The sequence below is a fragment of the Patagioenas fasciata genome, chromosome 2, assembly GCF_037038585.1.
Source record: "Patagioenas fasciata isolate bPatFas1 chromosome 2, bPatFas1.hap1, whole genome shotgun sequence".
NCBI classification, from domain to species: Eukaryota; Metazoa; Chordata; class Aves; order Columbiformes; family Columbidae; genus Patagioenas; species Patagioenas fasciata.
Window position 1 is genome coordinate 123,525,205 of NC_092521.1, and position 22,120 is coordinate 123,547,324.

A 22,120-nucleotide genomic window follows, 5' to 3' on the forward strand; every position below is an offset into this window, starting at 1 on the left:
CATTTTTTGAAAGATTCTAACAGCTGCTTTGCTTGATATATCAACACAATTCTAGTGAAAGCTAATAGAAAAACGCTCTGTTTCTGCGTGTACCATTGCTGTTTGGTGGGAGATTGTGTCTCCAGAGTCGAGGCTGTATTTTGTGTGGCACCAAGGGCTCTGCACTGGGCAGGTGAATGCATTTGATGCTGAAGACTCAGTCTGTGTAAAAGGCATTTGGATCCAGGGAAAAACGCTAGTAAAATGTGACTTGGTGACTCTTTGCATTCCTGAAAATAGTTGGGTCTGCTAGAAGAAAGTTTAGCAGCTGTGCAAGTCCATATAACAGGAATAACACATCTGAGAGAAAAATGAATTAAATTAAGAAATGACTGTTCAGCTAAAGCTAGTTGAGTATCCCAGCTGGCAAGGAAGAGATACAAAGACATACTGGATTTGTGTACTGTGGAGGGAAACGTGTGCCTAACCTGGCTGTCTACATAACTAAATTTGGGGTTCCTGTAAGAAAGTCCAAGGGGCAGAAGAGGCCAGTCTGAATAAAGAATTAGAGACTTTGAAGGAATGATCCTAACATTCTAGTTTTGTAACCACAAAGCTAAGTTGCTTTGTGGTGGTACACTTTTACATGTCACTAGCAGAGTATTTGCCCAGTCCTTGGCTCTCTCAAAATCCCAGAGCAGTGGTTCACATGACACAAGAGTAAGTGAAGTGTCATAGCACATAAATATAAAAGGAGCTGTGGCCATTTTCGGTGGACACTTCAAGAAGTGTTTAACAGAAGAATGTAGGTGTTATGTCCAGGGATAGGTATTACGCAAGTCAATTTAATTGAAGCAAGTAAATAAACAAAAACCACACAGCCTTCTGATCCCAGGGGAAATATGGAGTGTGACCATCAAGCCTCTGGTTCAGGGTGTCACCATGTGAAACTAAGTTAGTGCTATTGAAAGAACTTCGACCATCCCCAGCTGTCAATGGAAACAGGACTTCTCAGTACAATATATGGGATTTATCTGTTCCTGCCAATGCTAAATCACTAGGTTAAAACGCCATATTGAAATTTTCTCATTAGTTTGATTTATGAGGATTGGGAATTCTGTATGATATTTTTGAAAGTTATTTCTATATTTGGTTAAGGAAGAACCATATAGAGAAATATGTTTTAAAAGTTTCTTGCACAACCATGGGTCATTAAATTTCACAGCTCACCTTACGCAGTGGTGATTAATCACGACTTGGACATAGGAGAGAGCAAACCTTCATCAGAATCCTTGTCTCGGAGTGACTGCTGAGCAATGCACTGTACACAGCTGGTGTCAGTACCTCAGTGCTTTTATCCACCTCACAGTTGCATCTGTTCATATTTTTAAAATTTAAAAAAAAAAAAAGAAAAGCACAATTTCTATATTTTAAATTGGAAATAGGATCAAAGAGCAATATGTGAATCCAGATTTAATTACAGCAATATAGAGCCTCTCTTCAGATCTGTCCTTAGCCTATTTGGACTTGTATGTAGTAAGGCAAATTTATTAATAGATCATGTTCAAGGGAATTTCCCACCCCTGTCTTACCACGGAGCTGAAATCCCTTAGTACTATGGACCAGAAATCTAGTTGAGATGATGTTCTGTTGAGATGGTTGCATATTTGATAAATAGGAATCACTTCATGTGCGTATCCTTCTCTGAAAACATTCCAAACCTGCCTGGACACATTCCAGTGTGATCTGCTCTGGGTGAATCTGCTTTGGCAGGTGGGTTGGACTAGATGATCTGCAGAGGTCTCTTCCAACCCCAACCATTCTGTGATTCGTTGATATCCTCCCTCTGAAACAGAGCAGCAGCTTTTACATTCTGTTCCTATTCCCACCTCTTGCAAATGTATTCAATATGATAAGGACTACTGGACACATGGCTATCTCAGACCAGAACTGGATACTAGTTTATATGTGGAGGTAGCTGCAAATAAGCTTCATTCCTAAGTCTCTCTTGGCCTCACTTCTTAAATCTCTGAGGTTTCTGCATCCATTTGTTCACCAGTAAGTCATGATTCTAATAAAATGTTCATGAAGAAACCTGTTCTGGAAATGTAATGAGGTTTGCTAGGCCAGAACTAGATGCTGTTATCTGTGTTTTGGAAAGAAGAGAGACATTTACTTTCTGCACTTCTTCACATCAGTTTTGGACTTTTTTCTCTGAAGCTGAAGTTTTAAATTGCAAGTTTTTGAAGTAGGAGTCAACCAAGATTCCTGACAAATGGAAGACCTGTAGTTAATTACCTTCTTGTTAGCCATTTTGCAGCTTCAACCATCTCTCTAAGTCTGAATTTGGAAAAGTGCTTTCTAGTCCCTCAAGTTATCATTGTTCAGGACTTGCTGTCTGGCAATCAGGTCAGCAAATGCTTTTTTGTGATAATGTTCAGAAGAAGATTTGCACTGATACATAACAATAAATATGATACGTAATTGATGGCAGCTTCTTTAGAACTGGTTCTTTTAACCAATGAGAGCTGGTTTGTACAGCACACAAACAAAAAGGGCAATTTACTGCTGAGGAAAATAGATTCCTTGACAGTTATTGCAATGATAGTCTGCAGACCCTGAATCGCTAATTACAGATTGAAGCAATGATGTTGGCACATTGTTGCCAGATGGAAGATTCATTTTACTGGCCACTTAATTAACAACTGGTAAACAGTTGCACCCAAATACACATATTTACATATGCTGAGTGCTTACTGTGTCACAATGATGCTGATGGCTTAGAGAATGCGTCTTATTAGTGCAAACTATTAATGGGAATGTCAGAATAAATTATCTTCTCTGGAACTGTGAACCCTCTATCTGCCACCTGCATGGGACCTCCTGAGCTTCAGATTTCTGTCTGCCTGATGCCTCTTGAAAGCTGGGATGCTTTCCAAAGCAGCAAAGGGAGCTGTAGGAATTTGGGTAGTTCAGGGGAAGAAGTCCTGCTGTTTTCTAAAGGAGAATAGCTGAAGGATAGGTTCCCATCCAAGTTTTATCTCATACCAGGTGTACACATGTGACATATCTGAAAAAGCTTCTGGTACACAATACTCCCAGCTTTCAATGGAAGAGCTTAATGTGTTTTACAAAGCTGTCTTTGTATCTTGGGGAAGGGAGAGAGGTCAGAGAGATAAATGGGCCCTGCTTCCCAGCTGCCATAATTAATTGTTTAATGATAAATTAGGAATAATCTGTCATATTTCTGAATTACCTCTCATCTGAGAATCTCAAACAAGGTTTTATAAGTTGCACCTCACATTTCACAGGAGCACAGTGATTTTTATTTGAACCTGTTAAGATGGCAAGAAAACAGAGGTATGAGTGACTTAAGGGACCACAGCAAACATTTTTTCCAAGATCCTAGGGAAGAAAAAGGTAATTTGAATCCTAGCAGTACTGGTCATCTTACCAGTACTCCTGTCTGTTGTCGCCATTGACCAATACTGGTGGTGAAATCCAGAAGTTAATTTAGAAATGTGAGATGATGGCAACAGGCTGGTTTATGGAAGGCAGTTGAAAAAGGAGAAGTGTTAAATTATTCACTTAAGTAACACCAGCTGCAAAAATGCAGGGTAAGAAGCATCTGGCAATATGAAATGGTTGTAAAATGAACATTAGTTAACAGTATCATCGTGTTCTTAAAATATGTCAAATGAAATTCTGGAGTGTATCAGCAGCATAGCTTACAAGACATGAGAAGCTTGGTCAAAAAGGAAAGGTAGGACAAACTTAGGTTCTGTAGTCTAAAGAAGACTGTGGAGAGTTGATATTAATCTTTAGATTTAAAGATTGCCTGGAAGGGGCAGAGAAAAAGTTGGTTCTCCATATTCATGGTACATTGGACAGACATAATGGGCTTAAACTGCAGAGAATTGGGTTAGTTGTTAAGAAAATATATTTACAGTAAGGATAATGAACACCATGATGAATTTGCAGAGGAGGGTGTTTCCCTCTACCTCTGGCTATCTGTAGGAGCTGATCAGACACATATCTGTCTGGTGTAGCTGACTCAGGTGTAACTGGTCCTGCATTAGGCCTGGGAAGCTGGGCAAAATGGCTCTGAATGTCCTGTCCAGCCCTGTGGCAAGCCTGTTGTCCAGCCCTGTGGTGGCTCTCCTCTCTCACATTTAAAGCTCAGTTAAAACTTGTTTCTGTCCTTCTCATTCCCTGAGGGTAGCTGAGGATAATCTGGAGATGCTGCTTTTCCTTTTCTGCTCAATTCAACAAACAGATGGGCAGGACAAACATGTTTCCTCGTGATAATGTTAAGCTAAAATATACATCCTATTCACTCCTATCTCACAGTACCTTTTTTTGCCTAGCTGTGTCTTTGTATTACACTCCTCCGTCTCTGGCCATTACCTACTGGTGTGGTTTATTGCTGAAATGTGTATGATGCCCTGTACTCTAATGAGGGGCCTGGAGCCATTCTTTCCCTTGAAAATTTCCTCTCTTTTATGACTAATACTTCCATATATTTTACCAAAGATGTCTGTTTGTGGATCATTTTATTTGAAGTGTTACAGATGGGGCATCCAGATGAAGTTTTCCAAGTAATGTTGAATGGGTTAAAAGACTGTTGCTAGTATAAAAGCCACAATCCAGAGGTTAGGGTTTTTCCAAGGGCAGAAGCAACCTTTGCTCAGTATCTGCACAGCACCTGTCGCAACACAGTCCTGGTACAATGTGGTAATATTAAAAATAAGATTGATTGTGATTCCTGAACTGTGTTTGGAATTACCTCTACATCTGTCTACATTTTGAAATCTTCCAATCAAAAAAATAAATGAATTAAAACAGCATTTGCTTTATGAACAAAAGAGACCTCATATACTGGAACATCACTGTAGCTTACTAATTATGCATTATTTCCAGGGTTTTCTCTTTTCTAATATTTTTAGAGAAATGTAATGATTATGGTTATAAGAAATAACATGTTTTTTCAGTGTCACTCTGATAATGTTTATTTGAAATACATTTATAAATTTGTCAATCGACAAGTTAATTTGCAATGTGGAGTTCCAGGGGAGGTCTGGTACCTGGTAAATAAGGGGAGATAATTTTTGGAACTAAAGCTATGGTGCAGATTGTTTAATTCTGTCCTGAGTTTAGAGTTGCTGATATTCTGAAATAAAATAAATGCCTTCTCTCTGAAATGGACTTCAATTTCCTATAAAAATAAATGACGTTTGGAGGCATCTCTGATGGGTTTGCTGTGTACAGCTCTCTGTATATTGTATTCAAACCTATTTAAAGTTTGCTTCTGTCCTGCTGTTGCCATCATGGCAATATTTGAAGCAAGTCTGAAGTGGAATTTCTGCTGTTCTGTTCAACTCAGTGAACTGTGTTCTTCCCGTTCTGCTGACTACAACTGCTAGCTTTGTCACACAGAATCACCGAATCACAGAATCGACTGGGTTGGAAAAGACCTCAGAGATCATCAAGTCCAACCCTTGGTCCAACTCCAGTCCATTTACTAGATCATGGCACTAAGTGCCATGTCCAATCTCAGTTTAAAAACCTCCAGGGACAGTGAGTCCACCACCTCCCTGGGCAGGCCATTCCAATGCCTGACCACTCTCTCTGTAAATAATTTCTTTCTAATATCGAGCCTAAATTTCCCCTAGCAAAGTTTAAGCCCATGCCCACTTGTCCTGCTGCTGACGGCCTGGGAGAAGAGACCAATCCCCACCTGGATATAACTTCCCTTCAGGTAGTTATAGAAAGTGATGAGGATTGCATCCTATCTGCAGGCTTCCTGGAGAACCTTTCTTCTCAGTCATGGTCTTTCTCTGCTAACTCTGATTGTGGATTAAGACACTAGCTTGATAGAAAAAAAAAAAATAAAAAGGCAACATAAAAATGAAATCACAATAAGCCATGTATTTACTACAGATTCTAATTTTTCCCCTCTGTTTTTATTTTTGTGCAGATTGTTTCTCAGAGGAAACTCTCCAAGTCCTTACTCAAACATGGAAACACAGCAGGAAAGTCATCTATAACAGTAAGTCAGTCTTAAATACACTCTTATTTTCCTGTTATTTAGAAGCATCTAATGTGATTAATTCTCCCTAAAATCATCCTGCTAAGTAACCAGAACAAACCTTGATTGAGAAATGTATTTAAATTGTTTGTTTAACAGATTACTTGTACTGTTTCTGACAAACACTTATTGTAAGGAAATAGCTACAAATAATGCATGATTTGTACAAAAGCCATGATATTTACTACTAGTACATTTAAGGTACTTTGATGACAGCAAGAAACTTGTGCTGCTTGATTACTTTAAGCTGAAGCTTTAGAACCTTTAGAAATTCATTTTGACCTACTTTGATACACTAAGAAGTCTGATGTTTCTCAGCCTTCGGGCTTTTTCCAGTTTCTAAAAAACACAACAAAAAAAAAATTAACAAACACAAAAACAACCTCAGAAAACACACACATACCCAGCAACACCAAATGCAGAAGTTTGATGAGATTAGGTATTTTAGCTGTGTTGTAATGTAATTACAGACTGGATAGTTATAGCAGCCCCATGTGTATCTTGAAATCTGCAAATCAGTGTGTTACCTCTCTTTCATCTTTCTCTTTGCTGGCTTGTTTGGGAGATCAAGCTTGTCTGCAATGAACCTGGCATGCTTGTGACATTTGCAGCTCTGCATTAAGAAAAAAACTATAATAAAATATTCTGCTTTGGGGATCTATGCTCTGTTGCTTCATGGGGTTGACAAGGATTTTTTTTCCTTGAAGTGTAATTAGGCAGATGGGTTCATTTTGGCTTGATTGTTTGGATTTTTTTTGTGCCTTCAGCCACAGAAGAGAACAGACTAAGAAATTACGCTTTCTGAGAGCCCAGGGAATTTTCTTTCTTAGATGTTTTCCTTAGTGCCTGGCTGCGAAGGGATTTGCTTAAATGCATAAGGTGAAATTCATTTTTGGCCTGGAGTTGGAAAGGAATTCCCCATTCTTCTGTTTGAATAAAACCAGGAGAGAGTTTTGCTCTCTAAACAACTTGTTGTGTATTTTCCCTGCTGAGATTATCTGGGCATACTTCATCTTGTCCATCCCCATGGTGTTCCAGACCCACCTCCTGCTCTATGAGGGACATGAGGGAGTTTGGTTTTGTGAAAACAAAAGTGCAGTAGCTCAACTGAAATCATTAAGCTTGCTAGTAGAGTGTTCTGGCAAAAAAAAATAATGCTCTGTGATATACAGAAGATGAGAGAAAATGAGTTAATAGTCCCTGCTGGCCTAACACTGGATGATAACCATGAACCATGGACCTTAGTTACTTGCTTTGGCTTCCTGCCAGTTGTACTAAAGAGCAAGGCAGCTTTACTGAAAGGGGAGAAAACTGAACTCAGATAAAAAGCATTCTGTGAGAAGTTTGCTGTCTCAACAGAATAAGTCAAAATCAATATGTATCATCATTTCTGGACCTGGGGTACATACCAGGTGTCTGTCAAGTATGGAAGCTACAAAAGCTAGTTTCCTAACTTGCTCAGGGTAGTGAACTTTGAGTTTTTTGTAGGATTTTGAAAATTCCTGTCTCAGCATATTTTGCTGGAATTTTACTAGCCCTTCGACTGTATAATGTCTCATCAGTACAGTGTTTTATATTCTGTGGGATAAAAACAGAACCTCGATCAACTTCTCCAGTTGGACATCTGTCAAACTTTATAAGAGAGAGTTCATTATTTTCAGTTAAAAATATTTGTGAAACTTGGTGTGCAAATCCCAGAGCAATGTTTGTCATATACAGCTTATGACCTTTTAAACCATCAAAATACATGGAAGTGAAATGTTGTGTGAGACTCTATGGGCCAAATTTCCAGCATGCTCACATTTACCTGGAACATGCGAAACACCACATACGTGCTTGTGTGATAGTACTTTCATGTACAGTTAACCCTCTCTGCCCCTGCATGGCTGCATGTAAACATTTTCATAGAATCATAGAATAATTTCTGTTGGAAGAGACCCTCAGGATCGCTGAGTCCAACCATAACGTAACCTAACTCTAGCATTAAACCATGTCCATAAGAACCTCATCTAAACGCCTTTTAAACACCTCCAGGGATGGTGACTCCACCACTTCCCTGGGCAGCCTGTTCCAATGCCTGACAACCCTTTCCATGAAGAATTTTTTCCTAATATCAAATCCAAACCTCTCCTGGTGCAACTTGAGGCCATTTCCTCTCATCCTCTCACTTGTTACTTGGGAGAAGAGACCAACACCCTCCGTGCTACAACCTCCTTTCAGGCAGTTGTAGAGATTGATGAGGTCTCCCCTCAGCCTCCTTTTCTCCAGGCTAAACAGCCCCAGTTCCCTCAGCTGCTCCTCATCAGACTCGTGCTCCAGACCCCTCACCAGTTTCGTTGTCCTTCTCTGAACTCTCTCCAGTACTTCAGTGTCCTTCTTATGATGAGGGTCCCAAAAATGAACACAGAAGGAAATACCACAGTTGATTGCTGTGAGGTGTTACAGCCAGAATAGTCTTAATATCCCACAGTCCTTTTGGAGGCACCTTTCCTCTGATGTAGTCTTGCCTGCAGGCCCTCAGAGGTACCTCCTCTGGCATGAAGCACCTCCTTCCAAGAGCATATCTCCAGTTGTGTCCTCAACAGCATCCCCTTCCCCGTGCTTCCTCCAGGATCTTCTTTAGGGTGACCTTGCAGGCCTCCCTTTGTGCTGCCACCCTTTCTTAAATATCTTCATACAGAAGCACCATATGCACCTCTGATCAGTTGCTGTTTTGGGATGCAGTTTGTAGCTGCTGGCCCACTGCCAAACCAGACAGAGCCAGCTGTGAGCAGCATGGGACAGTTCACAGCCTTCCCACTCAGGCCACCCCTGCTGCCCTTGCTACCAAAACCCTGCCAATGCACAATCTGTTAGTTTCTGTCAAAGTAAGAAAAAAGGTCTTAAAAAATCCCAATGATACTGAAGTTTGAACCTGTAGACAGCCTGGCTAATTCCTGGGAGCAGCATACAGTAAATCATCTTGCGCTACAGTGCTCTGACTACAGCTCTGACCTCAGCAGACCTCAGCTGGTTTGAAGAATAGTTGAGGTGTGCCAGTGGCAACCCGAGCACCCCGAGTCCATGTGGTGGGCATAGTCTGAGCCTGGCTGAGGAACTGACATGGCTGCCAAGTATGTGGCCATGGGCATGAAACACCCAGGAAATAGTTTCTTTTGGGCCATCTGGTCTCTGGGGAGAATAATTACAACAGGGGAAGATAACAGTCAAAAGGAATGTAATGTGATTTGTTTCAAAGAACATTCTTCAGTGAAATATCCCATGTTTAGGTAATATCTTCTTTCCACTGAAGCATTTAAATGGCCTAGTCAAAAAGGCTGTTTTGTTGGCTTTTTTTAACAGCATTGCATAGCACAGTGACTGGCATCATTATCAGCATAGCTTATGCCATCTGAAATAGTCACTCTACATTATTTAATGTTATTTTCTTCTGACTCAGTCTACAGTAAATGGTTTTGCCAATGTAGCTGTTGCAGAAAAACTATACCAGGGAGAGCTCTCCTACTGTAAATGTGCCTTTCATAGCAACTAATGACAGGTGACTTCGCTTCTTTTTCCATTTAACTTGCCAAATAAGGCTGAAGCAGCATAAAAATAGTAGAACTTTTTAATGTTTTTTTTGTCCCCTTGGACACTGTGAGGCTGTCGAATTCTCTGTTGTCCTGTCTGAGGGAAAGTACTTGGTCAGAGGAAAGGTATCCTTGATGGATGTTGAGGTCTATCCATTTATAGGTGATTGACAAGGCATAGTTGTGCAATATACAGTGATTCAGGTTTTTAGGCTTAACATGGTGCCACCTGTCAGCTGACCAAGGGATTCACTGAATGCTCTTAGCCCTTCCTGGTTGCAAAGAGAAAGATAGCAATTTGAACCACACTTTAGTTTCCTAATGGGGTTTGCAGTCTTCACACTGGAAAATGGCATCTTTCTCCCCTTTCATTACACGATGCAAAACTCAAATGTAGCTTTCCATTTAGGTGATTGCTGAGGAGTTGTCTGGCAATGATGACTATGTTGAACTTTCATTCAGTGCACGGAAATTGGATGACAAGGTAAGCTACTTGATATTAACCTTCCTGAAAGCTATAAGAATGCCTGCAAATATAATTTGATGATATTTTCCCTGACAGATATTTTTTGCCTTGTATTATTAAACACATCAGAGATTTCAGATGAATGTTCACAATGAGGCTCTCCTCAAGTTGCAAAGTAATTAAAAAAAAAACAAACCTCAAGGGAATCTAATTAAAACCAAGACAATTTAATTACACTATAACTAAGACAATGTAATTATTTAAGATGCCACAGATCAGAACTGCTTAGAGAAGCAAGCTTTCTAAAAGTAGTCAACGATGTTATAGTTGAAGTAAGCATCTTAAAATAAAGCTAGAAAACTTCATAACAGCTCGGTGATGAATCACATTTGTTCAACAAAACATGACTTGAACGTGAGGAAAAGACTCCTGCCTATTTGTTAAAAACTTTTTCCCTCTTTAATAAAAAAGCTGTCCACTGACTAAAACACTGCTCTTCATTATAAGGACTACTTCTGTCTGAAAATATCCAGTGTTGTTCAGCAATACATGTATAATAAGCACTTCAAGCAATACACAGCTCAAGAAATCCAGACGACTGCTTGTAAAGCACACTTTCTCTTATTTCATTGTAAGAGAAGACACATAATTATTTGAGGTAATCTGGGTAATATCTTTATAATTAATAGATGTCATAAGACTATGACCCTCTTTAGATAATAGGGCTTTACATGTAATAGAAGATCAGATGTTTACAATTGTACTCTACCACAATATCTACCATTACTTCCTGTATATAAAGCTGCTTCAAATTAGAACCATGTGGTAACACTACACAAAAGTTTATCATTCTAATGCTAGAAGCATGTGCTTGTAAACATTGAATATGTGAGTAGTTTAAAATCAAATCAGTGTGAGTACTTTTGGATATATACATACATTAGATTTTCAAAATCAAGCCGTAACTGATGAATCATTTTTCAGTTGAAACTGCCAGGAAAACTCAGACAAGCAGAAAGTACCCAGAAAGATTAATGGTACCACACTTTATTTAAAACATACAGGTAAATATCATTTTTGTGCTCAGGATCATTAATAATCATAAATGATCAGGACCTTAATTTACTTCTCATCTGAAAGATGAATTACTTCTTCATTCAGAGTTGCTGGAGTCTTAGTGTTTCTGAATAACTTGATTTGTTTAGGTGTCAAAATGTAGATTTAACAACCTATGTATAGACAGACATCTTTGGGCCCAATGTCCAAATTTATACAAAAGTTTCTTTCTGTTCCACATGCTGTCACATCCAGTAAAAGGAAAGGAAGTATACAACATAATAAGCCTTCACTTGGTCATACCATTTCCACAAATGTGAAATGTCATCTAGTCTAGATATTATGATTACTTAGGGCTTTTGTTGATATAAATTAGAAGGATACTGCCAGAATGCGCCTCTGAACCAGTTCAGTGTTGTCTGGGCAATAGCTTTAGAGAGTGGTTGAAACACTTTATGGAGATAAACTAAGGAGGATCATTCTGAAATATTGCAAGAACGTCATAATTCTTACCATTTCAACGTGTTCACTCAAGGTGGGGTTCATCTAATAAAAAATTCCTGGATGGTGCAGTGTGCAACCCAGGCAATGACTCATCGTATGTTATCTGAATCAAAACTCCTGTCTTCAGCTGATGAAAATCTCTGGAAACCTATTGCAGTTGAAAGAAGTCTTTCAATTTCCTCCAGCTAGAGATGTAGCTCTAAACCTGGCTGAACCTTGGCTTACCTCGTTTATAAGAAAACTCTAGCGCTTTTGGTATGGCTTATAATGAATTTTGGCATCAGTAGGTGCAAGGCAGTATTAGTAATTATTGTTATTAAGGTTTGAAATTACTTAAATTGTATAGTTCAGCCATTGGTGGAAAAGTATGAGTGCCCCAATGTCACATAAAGGTCAAAAAAACCCCACCAATCAGAGAACTGAGAAGAGCCCATCTTGTGAAATCCTAAGCATGGTTTTGCATGCCTCTCCCTGCTCAGAGGAGTGAAGACCTGAGTAGAGATGTAGCATCAGAGAAGCAGACTGAGGGCTGGAACAGGGCTGGGAGTCCCCCGAAAGACAGAGAAAGGCTGTAGGAGGAATTGTTTACACTCTGCTACACAGGGGCACTTTTGTAACCCCAGGGGTTCCCACACTGGTACCTGGGTGGGGTGGCAGGAGACAAGTTGAGCCCAAATGTCTCACAACTTGAGGATAAGAGAAGGGGTAGAGGGAGGTTCTGGATATGCTTTAAGGATAAAAACAAATAAATAAATAAATAACTTTAATTACTGTCAGTGGTATCTTGAGTGGGCAAGAATTTTCTCCCTCCACCCTTTAAAAACAAATTCCGTGAAAGAAGATCCAGATGGTGGTCCTTAAACATATCAGTTTCCCCCACTAAGGAAAAAGGTGTGAACAACACATTTTTGTCAGATTAAAAAAAAAATGTTGGTCTAATTTAACAGGCAGTATATGTTTGTTGGTTTTTCTTACTCCCCTCATAAAAAATTGCAAGAGTTTTAGGGAAACCATAAAACAAGTAAAGCCTACTCATTTTCTCCTGGAGCAGTGGCTGAAACATGCAGTAAAAAATTATAGGAAAGTCACAGGTGCCAAAGTTTCCTTTAGTTAACTGACTTTGCAGAGGTAAAGGTTATTTTTTTTGTTGTTGTTGCAGTTCTTGTTGGGAAGGTATACCTGCATTTTCATGTTTTATTGAAGCCCAGTCAGCTCAGGTGGCACATCTTTGTTTCGAGAGATCCACTGAGAACACTTCACAGTAGAACAATAACTTTCGTAAAGGTTCTATTGCATTAATAGCTGTGTCATAATTACCATAGCAAGCAGCTACGTTTTCATTATAGCTATAATATATTACGAGCAGGCAAACTGCTTTTCCTGTTCTGAGAGAGGCAGTTATCATTGCTTGGCAAAGATTTTCCAGCAAATATCTGCAAAACACAAGCCTTTTTTATATATTACCCTGATACTAGATTACTAAAAAAAAAAAGAAATCTTAAATACCTTGTCTTGCTGCTGAAGAATTTTCAAAATTGTTAGTGTCTTTTGGCTCCCTTAGCCCTTTTCTGAGAGACTTTTGAGTTGACCCCCAAACTGGAATTTAAAAAGTGTCATCCTCTAAAAATTAGTGTACTAAAAGATGTGTCAGACTAGGTGTTCAAAAATAGAGGTAGTTTATTTTTTTTAAAGTTTAAGCTATGTACTTGTGTTATTACTGTGTATCCGCTGCACATAGTAAAAGAACAGTGTGCATTATACCACTAGCAAATGCACTACATTAATCATTTAAACATTATTAAAATAGCAAAACATTATTGCTGCTATTCCTCTTTCAGAGAATGTTCTTGTGAGGTAATGCAAAGCTGTTAGATTCAATGTAACAACCAAAAAGCTTTGAAACCTTAATAGCTATGAAATAAAATGTTTCTTCAACATATCATTTTTGAGTTGTTACAAAGCATCTTCAATATTGAAGGATTTTTGGTTGTACCTTCCTTCTGAAAGGAATTAGGCTTTGATTTTGTATTGAAGGTGGGGTGATACAAGCTATCATCCAGCGTTAAAATCTTTCCTTTTAAGTGGTATTGACTTGGTACTTAAAAACAGATATTAAAAAATATGTCTCTTATGCTGATTTTCTGTTTCAGCTTTCATGATATTCAGCTGAGAATGGTACTATATTTTAAGTCTTAAACAAAATCCTGGTTTCCTTTCTGAATCTTTCTGCACTCCAGGGTGCATTCTTTGCATGTATCATTTTGAGGTATTTTCTTTCAGATAGCTTTTCTTATCAAAGAATCTGTTGATGTTAAGCTTTTACTCAGCTTCAATCAGGATACTCATGTGTGAGAAGAGGCAGCTTTTTAACCCTTATGCACTCTGGATTTTTGTGTTGCTATGATTAACCCAGCACCCTCACTCTGCTGGTTCTCTTTGCTATGGAGTAGTAATCTGGCAGAATTTGTTCACCAAAACCCCCTATGTACTAGCAGTTTCAAAGGCTGAATGAAATCTGAATAGTAAACCTACATCAGGGCCTTAAGGCAAACTCTGGAGTTACAGACTTTGTTGGGGTTTGTGCTGGTTTTACACTCTTACATTAAATGTCGTGTAACCATGTAATTGAATAGACAAACAGACGGCTTTATTGTTTAGAATTCAACCTGATAAGATTTAACAAGTACACCTGCACGTGCTTTGCATCAGTTTCTAAACATACCAGTACCTTTTCCCTAGTAGGAAAAGAAACAAATCATTCAGAGAACAGCACTCAGAACAGAACATTATTAGGGCATGGAAAAGACTTTTGGTTGCTTGAGTGCTGCCCAAAGCTTCGTGCTATTTTGGGACTCAGTTCCTTCTTCTGACATTCAAATTCAGGTTTCCCTTTTCAGAGCCCTGATTTTTTTGCTTGTTTTGCAGGTGTGGAATTGTAAAAATGCTCTGAAAATTGATTTGACCATAATAATGTGCCTAGACTTTGTGTAGCACCTTATTCAAAGCTGTTCCAATCCCAATGGCTACGCAACTAGTCTAAAATAAGTGTGGTGGGCATTTAGTGAGGAGAAAATTGCAGAACAGTGTATATTACAGTCGTCTTTACACTAAGGGTTTTATAGAAAGACCAGGAGAGCAAACAGAGTTCCTCATTCCCCCAAAATGATGTGGAGGTCTGTGGTTTTGGATATAGCCTGTAGAGATGAATAATATTCGTATGCATAAAGTTAATCATGTGGCTCTTCTGAAGAAGAAAATGAAGAAGGGAGGTGAAACTACAGAAAATGGGCTGAGTCTATTTCAGTCTTGCTCTTGCAGCTTTGTGACCTCAGTGTCTGTCAGAGATTTGCCTGTGCTTAGAGATACCAAGTAATTTTTTGCATTCCCCTGCTCTGTTTGTCATCTTAGTATAGGCCATGTTATCACATCCTAAAGAGGGCTTGCTTCTCCTACCTTCTCTAATCCATCTTGCCAGTACTTGTGTTAGCTGGTAGCAGTACATTGTCTTGGCTGATTAACTTTTGTTTTGAGAGAGAGAGCAATTGGTACGAAATTCAACCCGACTGTAGAATATGCTTCAAAGGGCTTTGCATGATCATACTGATGTCAAAAGACCGAACAGTTATGAAGACAGAACAAAACAAGCTAGGTGGATGAAGGAGCTAAAGCTCAGGCATCTCAGGAATCTGGACTGGGTGTAAGAATGGAAGAGACTGTAAAATGACATTTTACAGTTCTGCCTACCATGACTGAATATTCAAACTGAGAACAACATCAGTGGCATGGAAGTCCTTGTGGAACAAGGACAAGAATGAAATATTGCTGAGAGACACCAAGAGGTCTCACTAAAACCACACTGGCTGTCGTTTTTCATTAGCAGTCAGGGAAGCAGCAGTCCACTGTGCCTGAAAAGCTCAAAGAAAAAAGAAGTCTCAAGAGTAACCTGTCCTATATTTTATTTTAGGATTTTTTCAGCAAATCTGATCCTTTTCTGGAGATTTTCCGGATGAATGATGATGCAACCCAACAACTTGTTCACAGGACCGAGGTAAGGAATAGGCATCGATTTACTTTCCAAGGACACAGGTGGGGTGTCAGGAGGAATAGTTTACGCTTCCCATGTCACAAGGGCTATTGCAAGCACCCACATTTAATAACATTTCTCTCTCTTGTGTAATTACTGACTAATGAGTATCAGGTCTTGACTTATGCACATGAGAGTAAGGGAAGATGGCATTGAAGCTGGAGATCCAAATTTATTAAACTGGCAAATATTCTGTTTGAAGGTCAAGAGTTATACATATTTAACTGAAAACATGTTACAGACAGGGTCATATTTTCCCATTAATGCTGTGTTGCATCTTCTTCATATCCTCCCAGGTTGCTGGTGCTAAAGGGATTTGTAATCTCAGTGATGTACATTTGTTTCCTCTGTCCCAGTGTCATTACTGCTTCCTTGCTAATGACTGGCATTGTCTTAAAAAGCAGCGTTTAGTTGTAGAGGGTGGACTTGTGGGAGGTATTTGGGGTTATAAACCTGTCTGTTATGGATCCCATTAAGTCTTTGTGGCAAGGCAGACCATTTGTCTGTCAGTTGGTGCTACCAACTCCATTGTTCAGTTCTGCATCTCTTCCATGGCTTCCAGTTCAGGGATACATCCCACAACCTTTCCCTTGGGACTTAGGTCCCTGCTGAAGGATGGCAGTGCTGAGGCAATCTCTGTAGCATGATCTGTGGACAGCCCATTTCTCAGCTGTGCTCCTTTCTGGGGCTTTCCAGAGCAGGAGTGTTGCAAACTGCAGGTAGCTCAAGGGCACAGATGCCATGTGTGTTGTTCTGCAAACCTCCAGCTGAGCTCTGCTTTTTTCTCTTTCTGGTGAGCATACTGTATTGAAAATTGTGGCTCTTGTTAGCATTCTGTTTGGAGATATGCAAATGTAAACGGGGTTAACTTCCTTTCTTTTCACTCGCAGGTTGTGATGAATAACTTAAATCCAGCCTGGAAGACCTTTAAGGTGTCTGTAAATTCTCTGTGCAGTGGAGACCAGGACCGCAGGCTAAAGGTCAGAAGTAATTCCTACATTTTGAATAGTTTTACCCATAGGAAACAAAACTTTCCCATTTTCAAATGAAGATTGCTACTCTGCACTGCCCTCTTCTTTGATGGAAAACATGATCACACAACTGCTTTGTGATTACCACAATCAAATTAAGGATGCTGAGAAATTATGATCCACTGTAATCAGTAGATTATGCTCTATACTTCTTACAGTAACCTCAAAAAACGATGGAGCTGTTTTTGCCAATCAGTTGGATAATTTGAACCCAGCATCATTTAACTGGTGGAAATTCAATGAAGGGAGGAGGTAGCCCTGTCACCATTTTAACTACTATTTCCTCACTTTATGCCTGGAGATCCTCTGTAAAAGAAACATTTAACTATGAAATCTGTTAGTATATATAAAGAATGGGGTGGCCACAAAAAGACGTGCCAAAGTAATGACAGGGTTACTAGTCAGCAGAAAGACTGATGGCTGGAAACTTGGAGCTTTGTGTAGAAGAATTCATCTCCTTGTGGCTAATTCAAGTTAAATCAAGACTGAATCCAACTGTTCATGTCTTGTAATGAGGTTTAAGATTAATAGGAAATTAAAAAATGTTAAATGAAGAGCAGTCCCCACTGTCTATTCAGCCTCTTGGGCCTGACAAAAGGGCATTGGACTCAAAAGTATGTCTTTTTTTTTTCTTACCATGCCGATTTGTCTAATAAAATTTTTTCATTGTCCCTGCAAACCTTTCTTCTTTTATCATTATAGCTGCACAGCCCCACAGAAGCAGTGTTGTCATTTTTTCACTCATTACTTACAAGATGTTCTGTGCAGATAGAAAAAAAATTTAACACCTGGTGTCTACATGTTACAATGCATGCCACAGATCAGTGGAAAAGGTAAAAATGAGTTTTATGAGTGCTTGTGTTTATACTGGTTGTGCTGATTGTGATTTATAACTTCACAAAATGAGTGCTGTTGTTATGGAACAGCAGTGGTACTGACACAGTGTTTGTATGTGTACGTTTGTATGGTATTGTGGATGCACAAGGATGACGCAGGTATGAATAGTTAGCTTTATATATTGTTTGTGTCCCTTGTGCCACTCTTTGCAAACAACATGAGTCTGAGGGCAAAAGAAGTGCTGAAAGACTGAGAAAGTTTGAGAAAACAATGAGATATCTAGCAAGGAAAAGTGAAGGATGAATTAGACAGAGCACAGGGTACTGAGGAGGCCAGACCAATGTGTTTGTGACAGGTGCATCTGAGATGTTGGAAGGAAGCTCAGCATTTCAAGTGGTACAGGGAAGCACTTGTGAAATGTCTTTCCGTCTACTCCTGAGTTGGTGAATGGTTGAAGCAGTTGTGTTTGGCATGTCCAATGGGACTGAAAGATTATTGTAGCAGATGAAATAGAAAATGATGTGTAGGGAAAGAACAACCTCCATTTTAAACTGCAAACAAAATTAACAGTGTTGGCTAAGGAGGATTTCTAATGTAAATGAAGAGACGTAGAGGAGTTATTTATTGTAGCATGTGTAGGATGACAGTGATGTGAAGTGCAAGGATAATGGCTTCGTTATCTTGGGAGGTTGCAATTCTGTAAATTTCCTTGGTAGATTAAATATCTATAAGTTAGTTTTCTGAAACACAGAAGACAAGCAAATGACTCTGTGTTGTGTAAGCAATATAGATCTCCAGGAAAGGAAAAGGAAAAAAAAAAGCAGCTATCCTCCAGCACTGCCTTGGTTGGAGCCTCTGTTGGTGCCTCTGACACCTGAGATGCTGCTCCAGAGAAGCGCTGGAAAAAACACAAAGGTGCTCCTTTGGACAATGAGCTCACATCACAGCTCAGGCAGAGCTGGGAGCTGAGCTTTTGCTTTTGAATGGAGTGAGCTGTGAAAGGTTTGGAAAAAGGGATGGTGAGCACTTCTTTGATGTACAAGGGAAGGGCAAGCCACTGGTGGGACATAGAGGCAGAGGTGATGTGCTTAAAGTGGGTGTGAGTGCTGTAGCTGCTACAGCATTCTGCAAAGGTGAAAGGGAGCAGAACTGAGGGGGGCAATGCTAGAGAACATATTCTTAAGATGTGAGATGCTGAGAGACTGAAGAAGAGATGTAATGTGACAGTTTATCTGTGTTACGCACCCTTTCTGAGGGTTCACCTTACACATCCAGATGCAGAAGGTTGCACCCTGCCTTGTCCTTGGCAACGTGTCCCACATCACCTAGTCCAGCTTATATCTGACACTCACTTAGAGCAGTCAGTTGTTCCTGCTCTCATAGGATCTGCTTCTTGAGGTAGCTGAATTGAAATGGGTAACATCCCATAGTAATGCAACTCTATAAGTTTGAGACAAGAGATGGATCAGATTTCTGTTGCTCAAATGAAAAGCAGAATTAGCACAGCACTGCCTTCACCATATGTGACCTTTAAATCACTTAGATGAGAAAACCCAGGAAGAGATGCAAAGAAAATGTGATGCCTAGAATGTCAGAGCAAGTGGCAAGTCTGTAAGGGTAGAGGAATGCAGTCTTGGAGGGAGAAACATGTTTCAATCTCTTTGAAACTGAAGTGAGAAGGTATGAGAAGAGCTGAGATTTATGCTTGGGGAGAAGAAGATGGGTCTGGGAATAAAGAGGTCTTTGAGCTATGGGTAGAGAGACAGTAGTCAAATTTGTTTGCAAATGATACTGCCAAAAGAGGGGCTGAAGAGGGAGAAGAGGTACAAGAATAGTCCTTTAGGACCGCCTATAGAGAAGATGAGTGGAAAGTTAGTGAGGGAATGGGTGAAGAAGAGAAGGGCAAGATGGATCTTAAGAACCCATTGACACTTTTCAAAATAGTTTTGATTCTGCAAGATACTTTTTTTTATTTTCTTCTCTCCTTTTTCTTTTTTTGAGAATCTAGGTTTTTATTTATGCATACAAGTGTTTGCAGGCCCTGATTTGCATATCTGAGTATTTGCCTGAGGCTGCAGTTCAGACATTTGCAGAAAAGCTAAAAGTAGTAAGATTTGTACCAGATCATTCACGATTGCAGAAGTACTTTAAAATTAATTGCAGCTTTAAAATAAGAAAAAAAAAATCTTGGAGCTTCTTTAAAATTCAGGTCCTTTATACCATTTGGTGGATGTAAGATAAGGCTGCTATGGTAGAGCAGCCCCTAAAATCACTTGTGTTTGACAGATAGCGTATAGTACTTGTCAGATGACTTCTGTTTGCTTTCTATACAGACTATAACTTAAAAATTTGATGGTAGCAAGGACAGAATAGTGAAAATTAGAAGAATTAGAGAGGTGAAGTATCTGTGATGGGTTTAGCAGTGTATGAATGTTTATACTTTGATTTACATTGACTAAGCATTCCAGTCTTCACCCTACCATATTTTGGAACATTTGACTTTAGTTGTTTTGTTTCACTTCATAAAGTATATAGCAATATGTTACTGCTAAATGTTGGAAGAATTCCCTGTGCCATATTTAATGTGGGGAGATTTAGTGTCTTCCAGCTGCCTTGCTGAGCATCAGCTTCTCTCTAGGATTGCTTGATCATTGCTTGTGAACAGTAATTGCATAAGGTTGGGTAGCTTTGTAGGTGTACCTGATGTTTCTTTTTTATAAACTCTGGGAGGCATAATTTAAGCTAAGGTTTTAAGAGGCACCAGAAATGCTTGGAGGGAAATGTCAGCTTGTGGAAATTCTGCAAGTGGAGGGATGCTTCTTAACAACGGCAGACACAATGCAACCATCACTACCTTGGGCTTGCCTCTGTAGGCTGTTTGGAGCTCTGGAGTCTTGGCCATTCATCTTGACACTGAAATCACATGGATACTGAGCTTAGTGGTCTGATTTGCAGTATGAGGAATGGGGATTAACGTGACAAAAATACACTAAAACAACTCAGTTTAACTTATAGACATTTGCTCTTTGTAAGTCTTACACCCAACACAGCCTTTACACTGGGCATTTGAAACTTTCTTCTTTAAAATGTCTACTTAGACAGATAAGCTAGGTCATTAAAATCAAAGCAACCAATAATTAGGGTCTCCCTCAGAAGTCTTTTGCTAGCATCCTTTACAAAGTCTGTTAATTTGAATTCCTTACTGGCTTAGAAAAAAAATCTAATTTTGCTTTATTTAGCTGTGGTGCAGAGAGCAGTTATTTTTTTTATTCCTCTCAGGATGCCTTGTAAAACTTTATTGCAATTATTGCTGCTCTAGTTTTTATTCTGAAAATGATATATTTGAATTATGAACCTACCAAACATTTCTTCCCAGACATTGAAACCATCTGAGAAGTCTGGTCACACTTCATTGCCGGTCATAACTTCTTTTAATGCTAACGGTACAGTCACTTTGTGTATATGTTGAAGTGAAAAAAATACCTCTTCGATCCAAAAGTAGTGCATTGTTTTTCTAGTATGTAAATTATCATTACCATGGTAATTACTGACAAATCTGAGTGAGGGTTATAATCCTTCTAAGAGCAGTTTTTATCCTAGTCTGCTGCGTTGAAGTTCCTGTAAATTGTTGAACCTTGACATTCACATTTGGTTTTAGCATGTGAGTTATGTTGCCGTCAAAGGTTTATCTGAAGTACAGACTTGCACTGTGAGCATCTGCTGGTAGGGATTATCTACTGTCCATCCATTCTAATAGGTCCAGGTTTCCTCTGTTTCTAGAGGACTCCTGGTAATGTACACTGAAAAATAATCTTAGAGTTTTGGTATAAGATATTGTAGTATTTGGGAAATAAACACATAACAAGGTGCTGTAGAGGCACAGGCCAAACAGTACACATGATATAGAGTATGAATATATTCTGCTGAGATTGTACAGAGAATGTCACTGAAAGGAACTCTGTTCATAAGGAAAAGCAGGAAAAGAGGCAAAAAAACCTGGAAGAAAAATGTTGCTGCAGGTGAAGTAATAAGCTGCAAGGAGAGGGAGAAGCATGTGTCATATCTGTGCAGAAAGTCCTTTCTATATTCCACCCACCTAAGGGAAACTTTCAAAAGAAGACTGTCCATTAGATATTTTTCTACCTTTCAAAAATCTGTATGTTGCAACTGTGTTATTGTTGTCAGTTTGTTTATTCATAGAATGTCCTGAGTTGGAAGGGACCCACAAGGATCATCGAGTCCAACTCCTGTCCCTGCACATGACAATCCCACAGTTCACACCATGTGTCTGAGGGCGATGTCCAGTCTCTTCTTGAACGCTGTCAGGCTTGGGGCCGTGACACCTCCCTGGGGAGCCTGTTCCAGTGCTCCACCACCCTCTGGGGGAAGAACCTTTTCCTAATGTCCAACCTGAACCTCCCCGGCACATCTTCCTGCCATTCCCTCGGGTTCTGTCATTGGTCACTAAAGAGTTCGGCCCCTATCCCTCTTCCTCCCCTTGTGAGG

The 22,120-nt window shown here is 39.5% G+C and overlaps 1 protein-coding gene across 5 annotated transcripts in view; it reads left to right on the forward strand.

Moving 5' to 3' along the window:
• Window positions 1-22,120, forward strand: part of CPNE4 (copine 4) — a 262,981-nt gene that overhangs the window by 146,770 nt on the left and 94,091 nt on the right. For all 5 annotated transcript variants that reach the window (XM_065832287.2, XM_071804887.1, XM_071804888.1 and 2 more), the window contains 4 exons: window positions 5,957-6,028; window positions 10,046-10,120; window positions 15,627-15,710; window positions 16,637-16,726. In XM_065832287.2, coding sequence (XP_065688359.1) covers window positions 5,957-6,028; window positions 10,046-10,120; window positions 15,627-15,710; window positions 16,637-16,726 — 321 coding nt within the window. The remainder of the gene's footprint in view (window positions 1-5,956; window positions 6,029-10,045; window positions 10,121-15,626; window positions 15,711-16,636; window positions 16,727-22,120) is intronic.